Source organism: Marmota marmota, unplaced genomic scaffold, assembly GCF_001458135.2.
Source record: "Marmota marmota marmota unplaced genomic scaffold, marMar, whole genome shotgun sequence".
Lineage (NCBI taxonomy): Eukaryota > Metazoa > Chordata > Mammalia > Rodentia > Sciuridae > Marmota > Marmota marmota.
Genome location: NW_026000205.1, coordinates 3,755,231 through 3,766,261, shown reverse-complemented (window position 1 = coordinate 3,766,261; position 11,031 = coordinate 3,755,231). Strand labels below are relative to the sequence as shown.

The 11,031-nt window shown below is 52.4% G+C and overlaps 1 protein-coding gene across 5 annotated transcripts in view; it reads right to left on the bottom strand.

Moving 5' to 3' along the window:
- Window positions 1-11,031, bottom strand: part of Slc1a5 (solute carrier family 1 member 5) — a 41,719-nt gene that overhangs the window by 9,953 nt on the left and 20,735 nt on the right. For 3 of the 5 annotated variants that reach the window (XM_048790670.1, XM_048790671.1, XM_048790669.1), the window contains 2 exons: window positions 2,618-2,660; window positions 2,065-2,112 (listed from right to left, as the gene is read on the bottom strand). Coding sequence is in view for 2 of the 5 variants with exons in the window: in XM_015496656.2 (XP_015352142.1) it covers window positions 2,065-2,112; window positions 2,618-2,660; window positions 4,747-5,303 (648 nt within the window). In the remaining 3 variants the exon portion in view is untranslated. Of the gene's footprint in view, window positions 1-2,064; window positions 2,113-2,617; window positions 2,661-4,746; window positions 6,582-11,031 lie in introns of all 5 variants that reach the window. The other 2 variants (XM_015496656.2, XM_015496657.2) reach the window with 2 other exon arrangements.

The following is an 11,031-nucleotide window of genomic DNA, read 5'->3' as shown; positions in this document are numbered from 1 at the left end:
AGTGGAGAGGAGAAGTCAGGTTGTTCAGGTGGGGGAGACAGTGGAGGGGCTGGGGCAGAAGGTTGAGGGTGAGGACCTATTTGAGCCGGGCGATAGGGTGGAAATTCATCAGTAGGGTCAAAAGTAGTGGATGAGTCCGGAGGAGGAGAAAATTGGGGATCAGTGGTTGTGGGTGTTGGTTTGCAAGCTGGAAGAATTTGCAGAGGTCTGCAAGAGGTGCAGAGAGCACAAGCAAGAAGAAAGCTTTGATATAGCAGCTTTTTACCCATTTTTTCGAATGCCCACAGTAATTGTAGAGATCCCTTAGAATGGAGGGATCCAGGGACCCAAAAGGAGGGCCATCTGCTTTGGTTGTCTAAGGGATAAGTGGGCCAGGCCTGGGTGCTATATTTGATCAATTTTGGGGGTTTGATGTCTGGTGTCAAGGAGAGGGTTTTGAGGTTATCCAAGAGGCATTGTAGGGGAGAGTCGACCGGCACAGAGGACACATTACCCATGTTGCAAAGTAGTATAAGGAGGAGGGAAGGGGACGCAAACAGTTTAGAGGAGAAGGAAGGGGACGCAACCATAGTATAAGAGAAAAGGAGGAAACTGATTTATTGGCAAAAGGGGCGTCCCCACTAGAGCCAAAAATCAGGAGTGCCTTAGTGGCAGGTTCGAGCTGCAGAGATTGGTCGTCACGGAATCCTGACAGTCGAAGCTCTCGTCCTGGACGGAGCTGGAGCTGTGGGAGACCTTGGCCAAGGCTTTTCTTTTCGGGACCCCTCCTGGAGAGGCCGGAGACTCGCAGGGCCGGAAAGAGGGGAAAGAGAGAGACAGGGGAAGAGAGAGGAAGGGGAGGGTAAGTGTCTGAGGACTAGGATTTTAGGAGAGCCACCAAGATGGTGAAGGTCTGGGTGGGGTGTGATGTTCAGTTCTCTGTTATGTGTCCCTGGAGGTTACAGAGTCCTTCCAGGGAGACCTATAAAGCCTATGCTGGGAAACTATCAGCTGGGAAGGGAAGGGAATAATTTTGAACCCAGGAGTCTATTCTGCCCAAGGAAGGAGTCCCTGAGGGCCACCGTAGCCTTAAAGGCTGTGGTAGGGTGTTTTCCTCCCCGCAGGTGGGCAAAGAGGTTTGCCGGACCATCAACGGCCAAATCCTCCTGACACCACCATTGGGTTTAGGACTCCAGGAAGGGGAAACTCACCAATTGAAGGTCGGTGGTGGATGGAGTTCTGGCAGTCGAGAAAATGGGTTCAAGCCATCCAGTGAGTGGCACTTCCGAAGGAAGAGGGACCCAAAAGTGGGGTTTAACCCTCTCCCGGGTTTCGGCACCAATGAAAGGAAAGTGACCACAACACTCGGAGCAACTAAAAGGGGAAGCGCACGCAGGAGAGAGACAGAGAAAGCAAGAGAGACAGCAAGAGAGAGGGAGCAAGAGAGAGAGAGAGCAAGAGAGAGAGAGGGCAAGAGAGAGGGGGGCCTGGAAGGAGGGAGTTTTTATAGCCCAAATCTAATGGGGCCTCTGGGTCTGCAAGCTGCCTTGTTGGCCCAAGTGGGGGTTAAGTGTTCATCCTTGAGCAGGGTTGAATGTTCAGACTTGAGGCAAACAGGTGATAAAGGACCAGATAGAGGGGGTTTTGAGTGCGTGGGCTATCTTGCAGCCAACATCTGTTCAGCCTGCTCTGCACCCAACACAGCAGGGGTCCTGTCTGATGGGGACCCCTGCCCTGTGGCAAGAAGTCGGGGCTCTCTTCTGAGGGCTTGGGGGGGGGGCTTGGGGCAGTGGAAAAGGAGGGTCAGACCTGCACTGTGGAAAGACCCCTTTGGCTGCAAGTTGGAGGATGGGTGAGAGGGACAGGTGGGATTGGGGGGGAGCCTGGACTAGGGCAGGGTCACGGGGGGGGGGGGAAGAAAGGACAAAGTGGAGACATCTAGAAGGCAGAGAAAATGGAAACTGGGAAAGGATTGCAGAATTTAAATCTAATCCCACACCAAACTGCTAGAAGACCCAGAGGGTCAACAAAGACTGGCAGAAGCCCAAGTGGCCTGCCAGAGCCCACCCAGCCCTGCTCTCTCACCTTCACCAGGGTTCCGTTGATCTCGATCAGTTGGTAGGAGGTAGAGTACTGCAGTGGGGATGGGAAGAATCAGTGTCCACTGTCATGGAGGCCCCCATCCCGTGCTGGGACAAACAAAGCTCAAAATCTGCGCTAAGCACCACCTGCCAGCAACCCCAGCCACCCCACTGAGGAAGGACTTCTTTTTTGGGGGGGTGGTTCCTGGGGATTGAACCCGGGGTGCTTTACCATTGAACCACATCCCTACTCCTTTTTGAGACAGGAACTCACTAAGTTGCCCAGGCTGGCCTCAACTTGTGATCCTCCTGATTCAGCCTCCCAAGCAGCTGGGATTATAGGCATTTGCCACCACACCTGGTCCATAATCTTTTTTTTTTTTTATTGGGAAGGGCACAGATGAGCTTCAGTGGCTACCCAAGAACCCTCTGACATCACATGTCACATGTGGCCACTTGTGTTTTCCCAGGGATGGCCCAAAATCAGATGGAATGGGCTCTGACTAGCTGCCTCCCTCCCTGCCCACCCCATCCCTCCAGACACCCTGAGAACTCACAGAGCGAAAGGTCGCAGACACCAGGTTGGAGGGAAAGATATTTCTGCAGAAATAGACAAACAGGGGGTTATTAGATACTGTCATGGGGAGGAGAGGGAGTATCAGGGGAGCTGGCTGGGTCTCTTCGAGGGGTGAGGGCAAATTAGGCCCCATTAGGACCCTCCCTCCTTCAGCTAGGTTTTGGCTGGGCAGTGGGACCTGGCCTGTACACCTTTACAGGGTGTGGGATTCTGAGCTGGCCCCCCCGTCATTCCAAGCCCAAGGGATTGTGGGTTGGAAATAAAGAACGCTGGGCTCCCCAGGCAAGCCAGGGCAGGGTCACCCTGAGCCTTAGCCCCACCCCAGGCAGCAGACCTCATACCCTCTATGTCTTGCATCAGCTACTTCCTGGAGGGATGAGAAAAGGACTGGTTCCTAGGGGGAGGGGTCAGCTGGGGGGTGGGAGGAGGTGGGGAGGATCTGAGCAGATTGGAAAGCAGCAGAGAGGCCCAGAGAGTGTGACAAGGGACGGCCACTCATGTATGTCTGCCATGAGGTGGAAAGAGCAGCCAATCCACCCACGTCACCTCCCATATGCCCAGCACCGCAGTTAGCACTTTACACAAACTGACCCGGATGGACAGGCGTTCCGGTATGGCCACGTACCCAGGAGGGGGGTGCAGGTTAAGATTGGCTGGATGGGCGTGTCAGTGGATGGCCAGGCTGTGTGCCACAGTGGAATATTAATATGCATGTGCAGTCACAGAGGTCTGTATGTGTGTACTGTCCTCTTGAGCATGGGTGCAGGCGTTCATTAGTGTGCTCACTGGAGTAACTGAATGGGACCATTAAAGGCATGTGTGTTAAGCTGGTGGAAGGCCATGTGTCTGTTTCCAAGTGTCTATGTCCAGCTGTGTGGGTCAGCTGGCTGGTTACAGGCCACGTAACTGAAATGTTCCAGTTAAGTCTTGGAACTGAAGACCAAGTGGGAATTACAGCTGTTTTGAAACTGTTATGGGGAGTTCATAAACAGCCTGGGGGTGGGTGTGCCTGCCTGCAGCTCAGGGCTGGGCCAGGGCCCAGCTAATCTCACTCAGCCAGGAGCTGTTACCCACCCCTACGGGGACACCAAGCCTGGCAAGTGTCCCACTTCAGCCAGCACAGATGTCTCAGAGGTGGAGGGATACCCTATGACTCAGTGTTTCCACCACCCCCCCACACACACACACACTCACACTTCCAGGAAGTCCCCAATCTGGAGACACTGAATCAGAGGCCATAAAGGCCAGGACCATGTGAACCCCAGTCTGCACCCTTCAGAAGCCATAACAGTGGAGGGCAGAGGAAAAGAATCTGTTCCCCTTTCTAAATGGATCCACTTTGGGGAGGCCCACTGCAGGAAGAGGGGGGCAGACAGAGGAGTAAGTGGGAGGGAAAGGTGGGGGTGGCAGGTGGGAGGGTGGCCAGGGCTGATGTGGAAGACAGAAAGAGGAAGTGGTCAGGCCCCAGCTAAACTGGGAAGGGAAGGGGCTGAGAAAAGAAATGCGGCAGTGTCCAGGTGACCCATGGTGTGGGCAGCTATGGGTCTGGAAAGTAAAATTCCTTGGATTCCCTCAAGTTCTCCAGGGGTTCATTACACAGGAATCCCAAGGCTGCTGCCCCGGCTTCCAATTTTTTTTTTTTTTAAATAAGGAAGCTTGAAAAGTCGTATGTGATTCACACCAACGGGCTGCACATCCAGGTCATTGGGAGGGAATCTCGGGCAGCCAAGGGGGCCCTAAGATGGTGCTTCTGGTCAAGATTCCATATCCAATTGGGGATGTCCTCAGGGTCCCTTTTCCTCACGGGGTCCCTTTCCCTCTGGGCAGACCCTATGTCCAAGCCCCTGAGCATTTCTCTTCCTCTTCCCTCTTTAAGACTTTTTTTGCCTATCTCCCTCTTATGGAGTCCCTCTGAGCCCAAGTTCCTAAATTTAGAAAACCCCTTCCCCGGTAGTCAGTCCTCACTTTCCCAAGGGACCAGAGCTCCTCCACCATCCCATCCCATTTTCCCAAGGCTCTAGAGAGGATGTCTCGCTCTAGAGGGCCCAAAGCCCTCTTCTGCCCACGTGGCCACTTCCACCATGCCTACCACCGCGGGCGGAACCTGACCTCGCAAGATCCAGGAACGAATCCAGCACCTCCTTGCTGGGGATCTCTTCCCCAGAGCCGGTGACCCCTTCGAAAGAGGAGTTGATGGCCGCAAAAGCGGCGCCGGGTTGCAGCGTCAAAGCCAAGCCCACGCCGAGAGCAGACGCGAGCAGGGTGGTGACCAGGAAAAAGAGCAGCGCCCAGGCGCCCAGGCGGCCAAGCGCGCTCGGGTCCAGGCTGGCGGCGCCACTGATCAGGCTGCACACTACCAGCGGCAAAATGATCATCTTCAGCAGGCGCAGTAATAGCTCGCCAGGGAAGTTGAAGACGGTCCAGAACTGTGGGCTCAGCGCGCCTGCCCTCGAAACCCCCAGCCCCAGCACCACGCCAATCGCCACGGCCACCACAGTCAGCAGCACCAGCAGATTGGCGCGAAGGCAACGGCGCACCTGGTTCCAAGAACCGCAGGAGCCACCTGAGGTCACGACTTGGTCCTCTCTGGGACCCAGCGCCTGTCCATCATTCGCGGCGGGCTCCGTGAACCCCTTGGGTTCGGTCTTAGGAGGATCTGCCACCATGGTGGGACGCACAGGGGTTCCTTTGTGCCTGGAAGCTGGGAGCGCTTGGGGCTCCTTCCCAGGACGCCGACCTTGGGACCGAGAGTCCTCAGCTCCTGGAAGCTGGAACTTTGGAGGGCTTCTTGGAGTTGTGAGTTTACAGAGCCGAGGTTCCTTGGCTCTGGGAAGCCGGTGTGCCTAAGTTCCTTGGGCTGGGCTCTGGGGCTCCTCTGCTCTTCCCCGTGGTGTCAGATGCCCGAAAGCTGGATGAAAGCGCCTGGGGTTCCTGGCTCTGCGCCTTGGGAATACAGGAGTTTCTCAGCCTGGAACGTGGGGTCCGTGGCTCCGGGAGGTTGGGAGAGTGCCCAGGTGGCAGAGAGCTGCAGGAAACTAAGTCCAGGTGGCGTAGATCCGGGACGCCTGGTCCGGAGTCGCAGATCCCGCGTCTCTGGGTCCTGGAAACTGAGAGTTAGGGGACCCGAGTCTGGAGGCCACGAAGCGAAACTCCAGGAGGACGAAACGTAGGACTCCTGGGTGAGCGAGGAGAAATCCAGGCCCCTGGGTGCCCGAGGTGGCAGCTACCAACAGAGCGAGAAGTTTCCTAGGCGCGCAGCGAGGCTCTGAGCAGGGTTGGTGGAAGCTACCAGGCTTAAAGGTGGGGAGCGGAGTCTAAGAAGGTGGGACCGGCCCGCGCGCGGCGATTGGCTGCGGCTTGTTGGGAGCACTCTGAGAGCGAGGGGCGGGGCTGAGACCGAGAGGGGCCGGTCGCCCAAAGAAGGCTGCATCGCACGCCCTAAGGCAGGATGACCAGAAGTTCAAGGCCAGCCTCAGCATTTAGCGAGATCCCTTCTCAAAAAAGGAATGATAATTTTTAAAAAAAAGTGGAGGGGGGATTCTGGGGGTGTAACTCTAACTCAGAAGTAGAGCAACCCCTCAGTAACGGGTGGAGGGAAAAACAACAAAGACTACCACACCGCCGAGGCCCGGGGAAGGGGCCTCTAGGGGGATGGCATCCGAGGGCGGGGCGCTGCCCAGAGGGGGCGGGGCGCTGCCCGGGGGCGGCGGGGCTTTGGAAGGATGCTTTTTTGCGTCAAAGGCATTGGACTTGCAGGTTGGAGTCCTTACACAGCAGCAACCCGGCTCCAGCGTCTCTGGGACATGCAGGTAAATCCTAAATGACTTATTTGCAAATCCTCCCAGTTCGAAACATCTTAACACCAGTTCTTTTTTTTTTTTTTTTGGTCGTCTCTCAGAATTTGTTTCTCACATTTAAAATGCAGCTGATCAAAGTTCATCCTTCTTATTGAGGTAGGCCAGAAGACAAGGAGAGGTAACAAGGAAAACGTGGGACAAAACAAGAGGAACCTTGATTTAAAGTGGAAACTTAAAGCCCAGATTTGAATTTCACTTCCACATACTTTGATCACAAACAACACTATTTTTTTTTTTTTTTTGTATTAGGGATTGAACCCAGGGGCCACATCCCCATCGCTTTTTATATTTTATCTAGAGATGGTCTCGCTAAGTAGCTTAGGGCCTCACTAAGTTACTGAGGCTGGCTTTGAACTCAATCTTCCCACCTCAGCTTCCTGAGCTTCTGGGAATTACAGGTGTGAGACACCATGCCCTGCATACACTACTCATCTGTACTTAAAAAAAAAAAAAGGTCTGAGAATACTTTCTGCTCAACAAATAGATATTTCTGAGATTCATATTTTTAGGATCTGGTAACTTGAGCTATATGTCACACCTTCTGTCAATCCCCCAATGTTACACCAATGTAGTAATGTTCAAATTCACAAAGCAGAGGGGTAAAACTCCCTCATGGAAAATTTAAAAAGATTTTTTGCCAGGCGCAGAGGTGCCTGCCTGTAATCCCAGCGGCTCAGGAGGCTGAGGCAGGAGGATTGCGAATTCAAAGCCAGCCTCAGCAATAGTGAGGTGCTTAGCAACTCATTAAGACCCTTTCCCTAAATGAAATATAAAATAGAGCTGGGGATGTGGATCAGTGGTTGAATGCCCCTGAGTTCAATCCCCAGTATTATAATAATAGTAATAATAATAATAATAATGATTTTTCATCAATAACAAAAGAAAACAACCCCAGCAGGTAATGATCAACACATCAAGTAACCAAGCTTGCACTCTCCCTGCCTCTCAGAATGTACTTCCTTTTTTAAAAAAAATATTTTTAGTAATACATGGGCACAATATATTTTATTTATTCATCTGTATGTGATGCCGAGGATCCGACCCAGTGCCTCACTGCAACTGAGCCACAACCTCAGCCCATATACTTCTGGATTCCTCTTAATAAAATCCATCTGTGCCTCGCTTTGACCCATCCTTAAATTCCTTTCTGCAATGATGTCAAGAACCCTCACAGTCTGGATTGAGGCCAACCTTCCTTTGGGGACCTCCTCAGGACCCTGTCCTGGGGACAACATGATTGCTGTAAAATTTAAATGAGATGGAGTAATTGATTGAATAATGTTTATAGTTTTTAAAATCAATAAATGTTCCCAGCTGTGCATGCTGGCATACCCTATGTCTCACCCCCCCTTGGGTGGTTGAGGCAGGATTATGGAGCCTAGGAGTTCAGGGCCAGCCTGGGTAACAAAGCCAGACCTTGGCTAAAAAAAAAAAAAAAAAAGCTAATGTCATCAGACATTATCTTATCTCTACCAATACCTGACACAGTCTCACTCTCCCATTTTCCTGACTTGGAAGCAGTTGAGAATAATGAAGTTCATAGTGGCCCAAACCCACTGCCTGAGCAGGTGATTTGAACTCAGGTGTCTCTGACCTGGGTCTACACCTTTATCTTTCATCAGCCACCGTGGCTACCCCTGGGCTTAGCTCCTCTCCAAGCAGGGACATTTCTTCAAGGAATTGTCGTTTATTCTTAGCACAGTGTTCAGCCCTGGTTGGGCTGTGCTAAGGACTCAGAAGTGACCAAGATAGTCTGGATCTATCTTCCTGGGACCCAAACAGTCCAATGGGAGATACAGACACATCCCCAGAGTGTAAAAGGATGGGATTGAAGATTCCAGAAAGGATGCTTGACACAGCCTGGCGAATCAGAGAGGGCTTCCTAGAGGAGGAGGCATCATTGAGCTGAGACAGGAAGGAGCTGGGCTGCTGAAGTTTAATCCCCAAAGTCTTATGTTAATGGTATTAAGAGAGGGGAGACTTAATCCAATGATGGTATTTAGATCGCACAGAATTAGCGTCAGACTCTTCCTCTGGGCATCTGTCCATTCAGTAGTTCATTCCTTCAGTCATTCGACAAACCACAGCCACAGAACACTGAGAGGCATCTAATTCAATGAGACAGATCCCACGTGTGTGTGTGTGTGTGTGTGTGTTGTACTAGGGATTGAACCCAGGGCACTTTAACACTAAGCAACATTCCCAGCTTTTTGTTTTAGATGGGCTCTCCCGGAGTTGTCCAGGCTGGGCATCCTTGTGATCCTCCTGCCTAAACCTCCCCAGTTGCTGGGATTACAGGTGTGCCTCGGTGCCCAGCACATTTATCTATTTTTAAGAAGGAAAAAAGCAGGTTGCAGGAGGACGTGTACAAAATAAGGCACCATGTCACTTGTGAGCAAAAGCAAGTGACCATACGCCAGCATCCATTACGAATGCATTGCTTATCTGCAAAAATTCCCAGAAACTGCTACAGTGGTTGCATTCAGGAAGGAAAGCTGTGGCTTTTCGGTAGTTTGCAGGCATCATGGAATTGCTCAATGACTGGGTAAATCACTCATTCCTCCAGCCTGATTTTTCTCAGCAGGGAAATGGGTACAGTTGTAGTTTCTGCCTCAGAGATGGTGGAGAGGACTGAGAAGTAGTGCATAAACCCCTTAGCTGGTGCTGGCAAAGCTCAGACCCTCAGGAATTATAAACTACAATGACCTTTTACAGATAAGGACTCTAAGAAAGTTCTGCCTGTAGTCCCAGTTACTTGGGAGGTTGAGTCAAGAGGATCACCTGATCTCAGGGGTTCGAGACCAGTATGGTATGGACAACAAAAAACCAGACCCCAGCTCAAAAAAAAAAAAAAAAAATACACGATTCTAAGGAGAAAACACTTTTTTGCAGTGTGTTCCCCCAGGCAGGTTCGGGGCCATAGGCGGGTTGCTCCCTCCAGGAGCTTTGAGGATCCCAGGACCACGGGGCAAAGGGAGGCCTGTAAGGAGCCAGCAGTTGGGCTTCAGGTGCAGCCGCAGCTGAAGTTTCTGGCAACCCTCCTGGGAATCTGAGCCCAGGGAGGGGTATGAAGAAATGGCCAGGCCACTTGGGCAACGTGGGCATAGGGCAAAGTCCGTGCTCAGCCTTCAGGGTGGGAGTGCCAGGCTGGGCAGCAAGGTGGAGGGAGGAGACTCCCAAACCTCGGCCCCTGGGGAGGGGAGGGGTGGGGAGGCGGGGCCAAGCCAGGAAGCGGATTAGGATCAGGTTCAGGATTGGCCGGTGGTGCACCAGCCCCCTTCCCCGCCTCTGACCCGAAGAAAACGTGCTAGCCGGTTTCGGATCCCCTTCCCCGCCCCCCCAAACCTCCTACCCAGATACTGATTTCAACACTGTAAAGAAAGGCCTGTGTTTCTGGGAAGGGGGTGAGAGGGGCCGGAGGAGGCAGGGCCAGCGCTAAGGAATCTGGACTCCACACGGCAGAGAGGCCCTTCCTGGCCCTGCTTGGCCACCTGGGACCTAGGTATCTGCCTGTGGTCAGAATGTCACCGAGAATGCTCCTCCCTCTGATCTGTATCCATGCACCCAGTTAAACTTTTCTGAGCACCTCGTATGTGTCCAGCCTGGGGCTGGGTGGCTCTGGGGACCCCACAGTAACTGAGACAGCCCTGACTCCTGGCTTCCTGGACTCAGTCCAGTGGAGAAGACAGATCCATTGCCAGATAAGGATGACCCAGAGTAGACAGGATGGGGATAGGGATGAGAGAGCTCAGAGGGGACAGTCCTGAAGGAGGGGGCATCTAGGGGAGATTTTGAAGACTGTCAGCAATGGAGGAGTACAGGCAGTGGACAGGGCAAAGTCCTGGAGGCAAGAAAGGTTTGGATAATTTGTAGAGCCAAGAATAGTTTGGGCCGACCCGAGGTACTCGCCTGTAATCACAGCTGCTGGGGAGGCTGAGACAGGAGGATCGTGAGTTCAAAGCCAGCCTCATCAACAGCGAGGCGCTAAGCAACTGTCTCTAAATAAAATACAAAATAGGGCTGGAGATGGGGCTTAGTGGTTGAGTGGCTCAGAGTTCAATCCCCAGTGCAAAAAAAAAAAAGAAAAGAAAGAATAGTTTGATTTGATTGATATAGAAAATTCAAAGGGAAGCTGGGTGTAGTGGCTTACACCTGTAATTCCAGCGACTTGGAAGCTGAGGCAGGAGGATCAAAGTTTGAGATCAGCCCAGGCAAAACTCAGAGAGAACCTCAAGCAATTTAGCAAGACTCTGTCTCTGCTGGGACAGTGGCGCACACCTGTAATCCCAGCAGCTCAAGAGGCTGAGGCAGGAGGATCACAAGTTCAAAGAGAGCCTCAGCGACTTAGCGAGACCCTAAGCAACTTAGCAAGACCCTGACTCTAATAAAATATAAGAAAGGTCTGGGAGGCTGGGGATGTGGCTCAAGCGGTAGCGCGCTCGCCTGGCATACCCAGGGCACTGGGTTCGATCCTCAGCACCATATACAAATAAAGATGTTGTGTCCACCTAAAACTAAAAAAAAAAAAAAAAAAAAA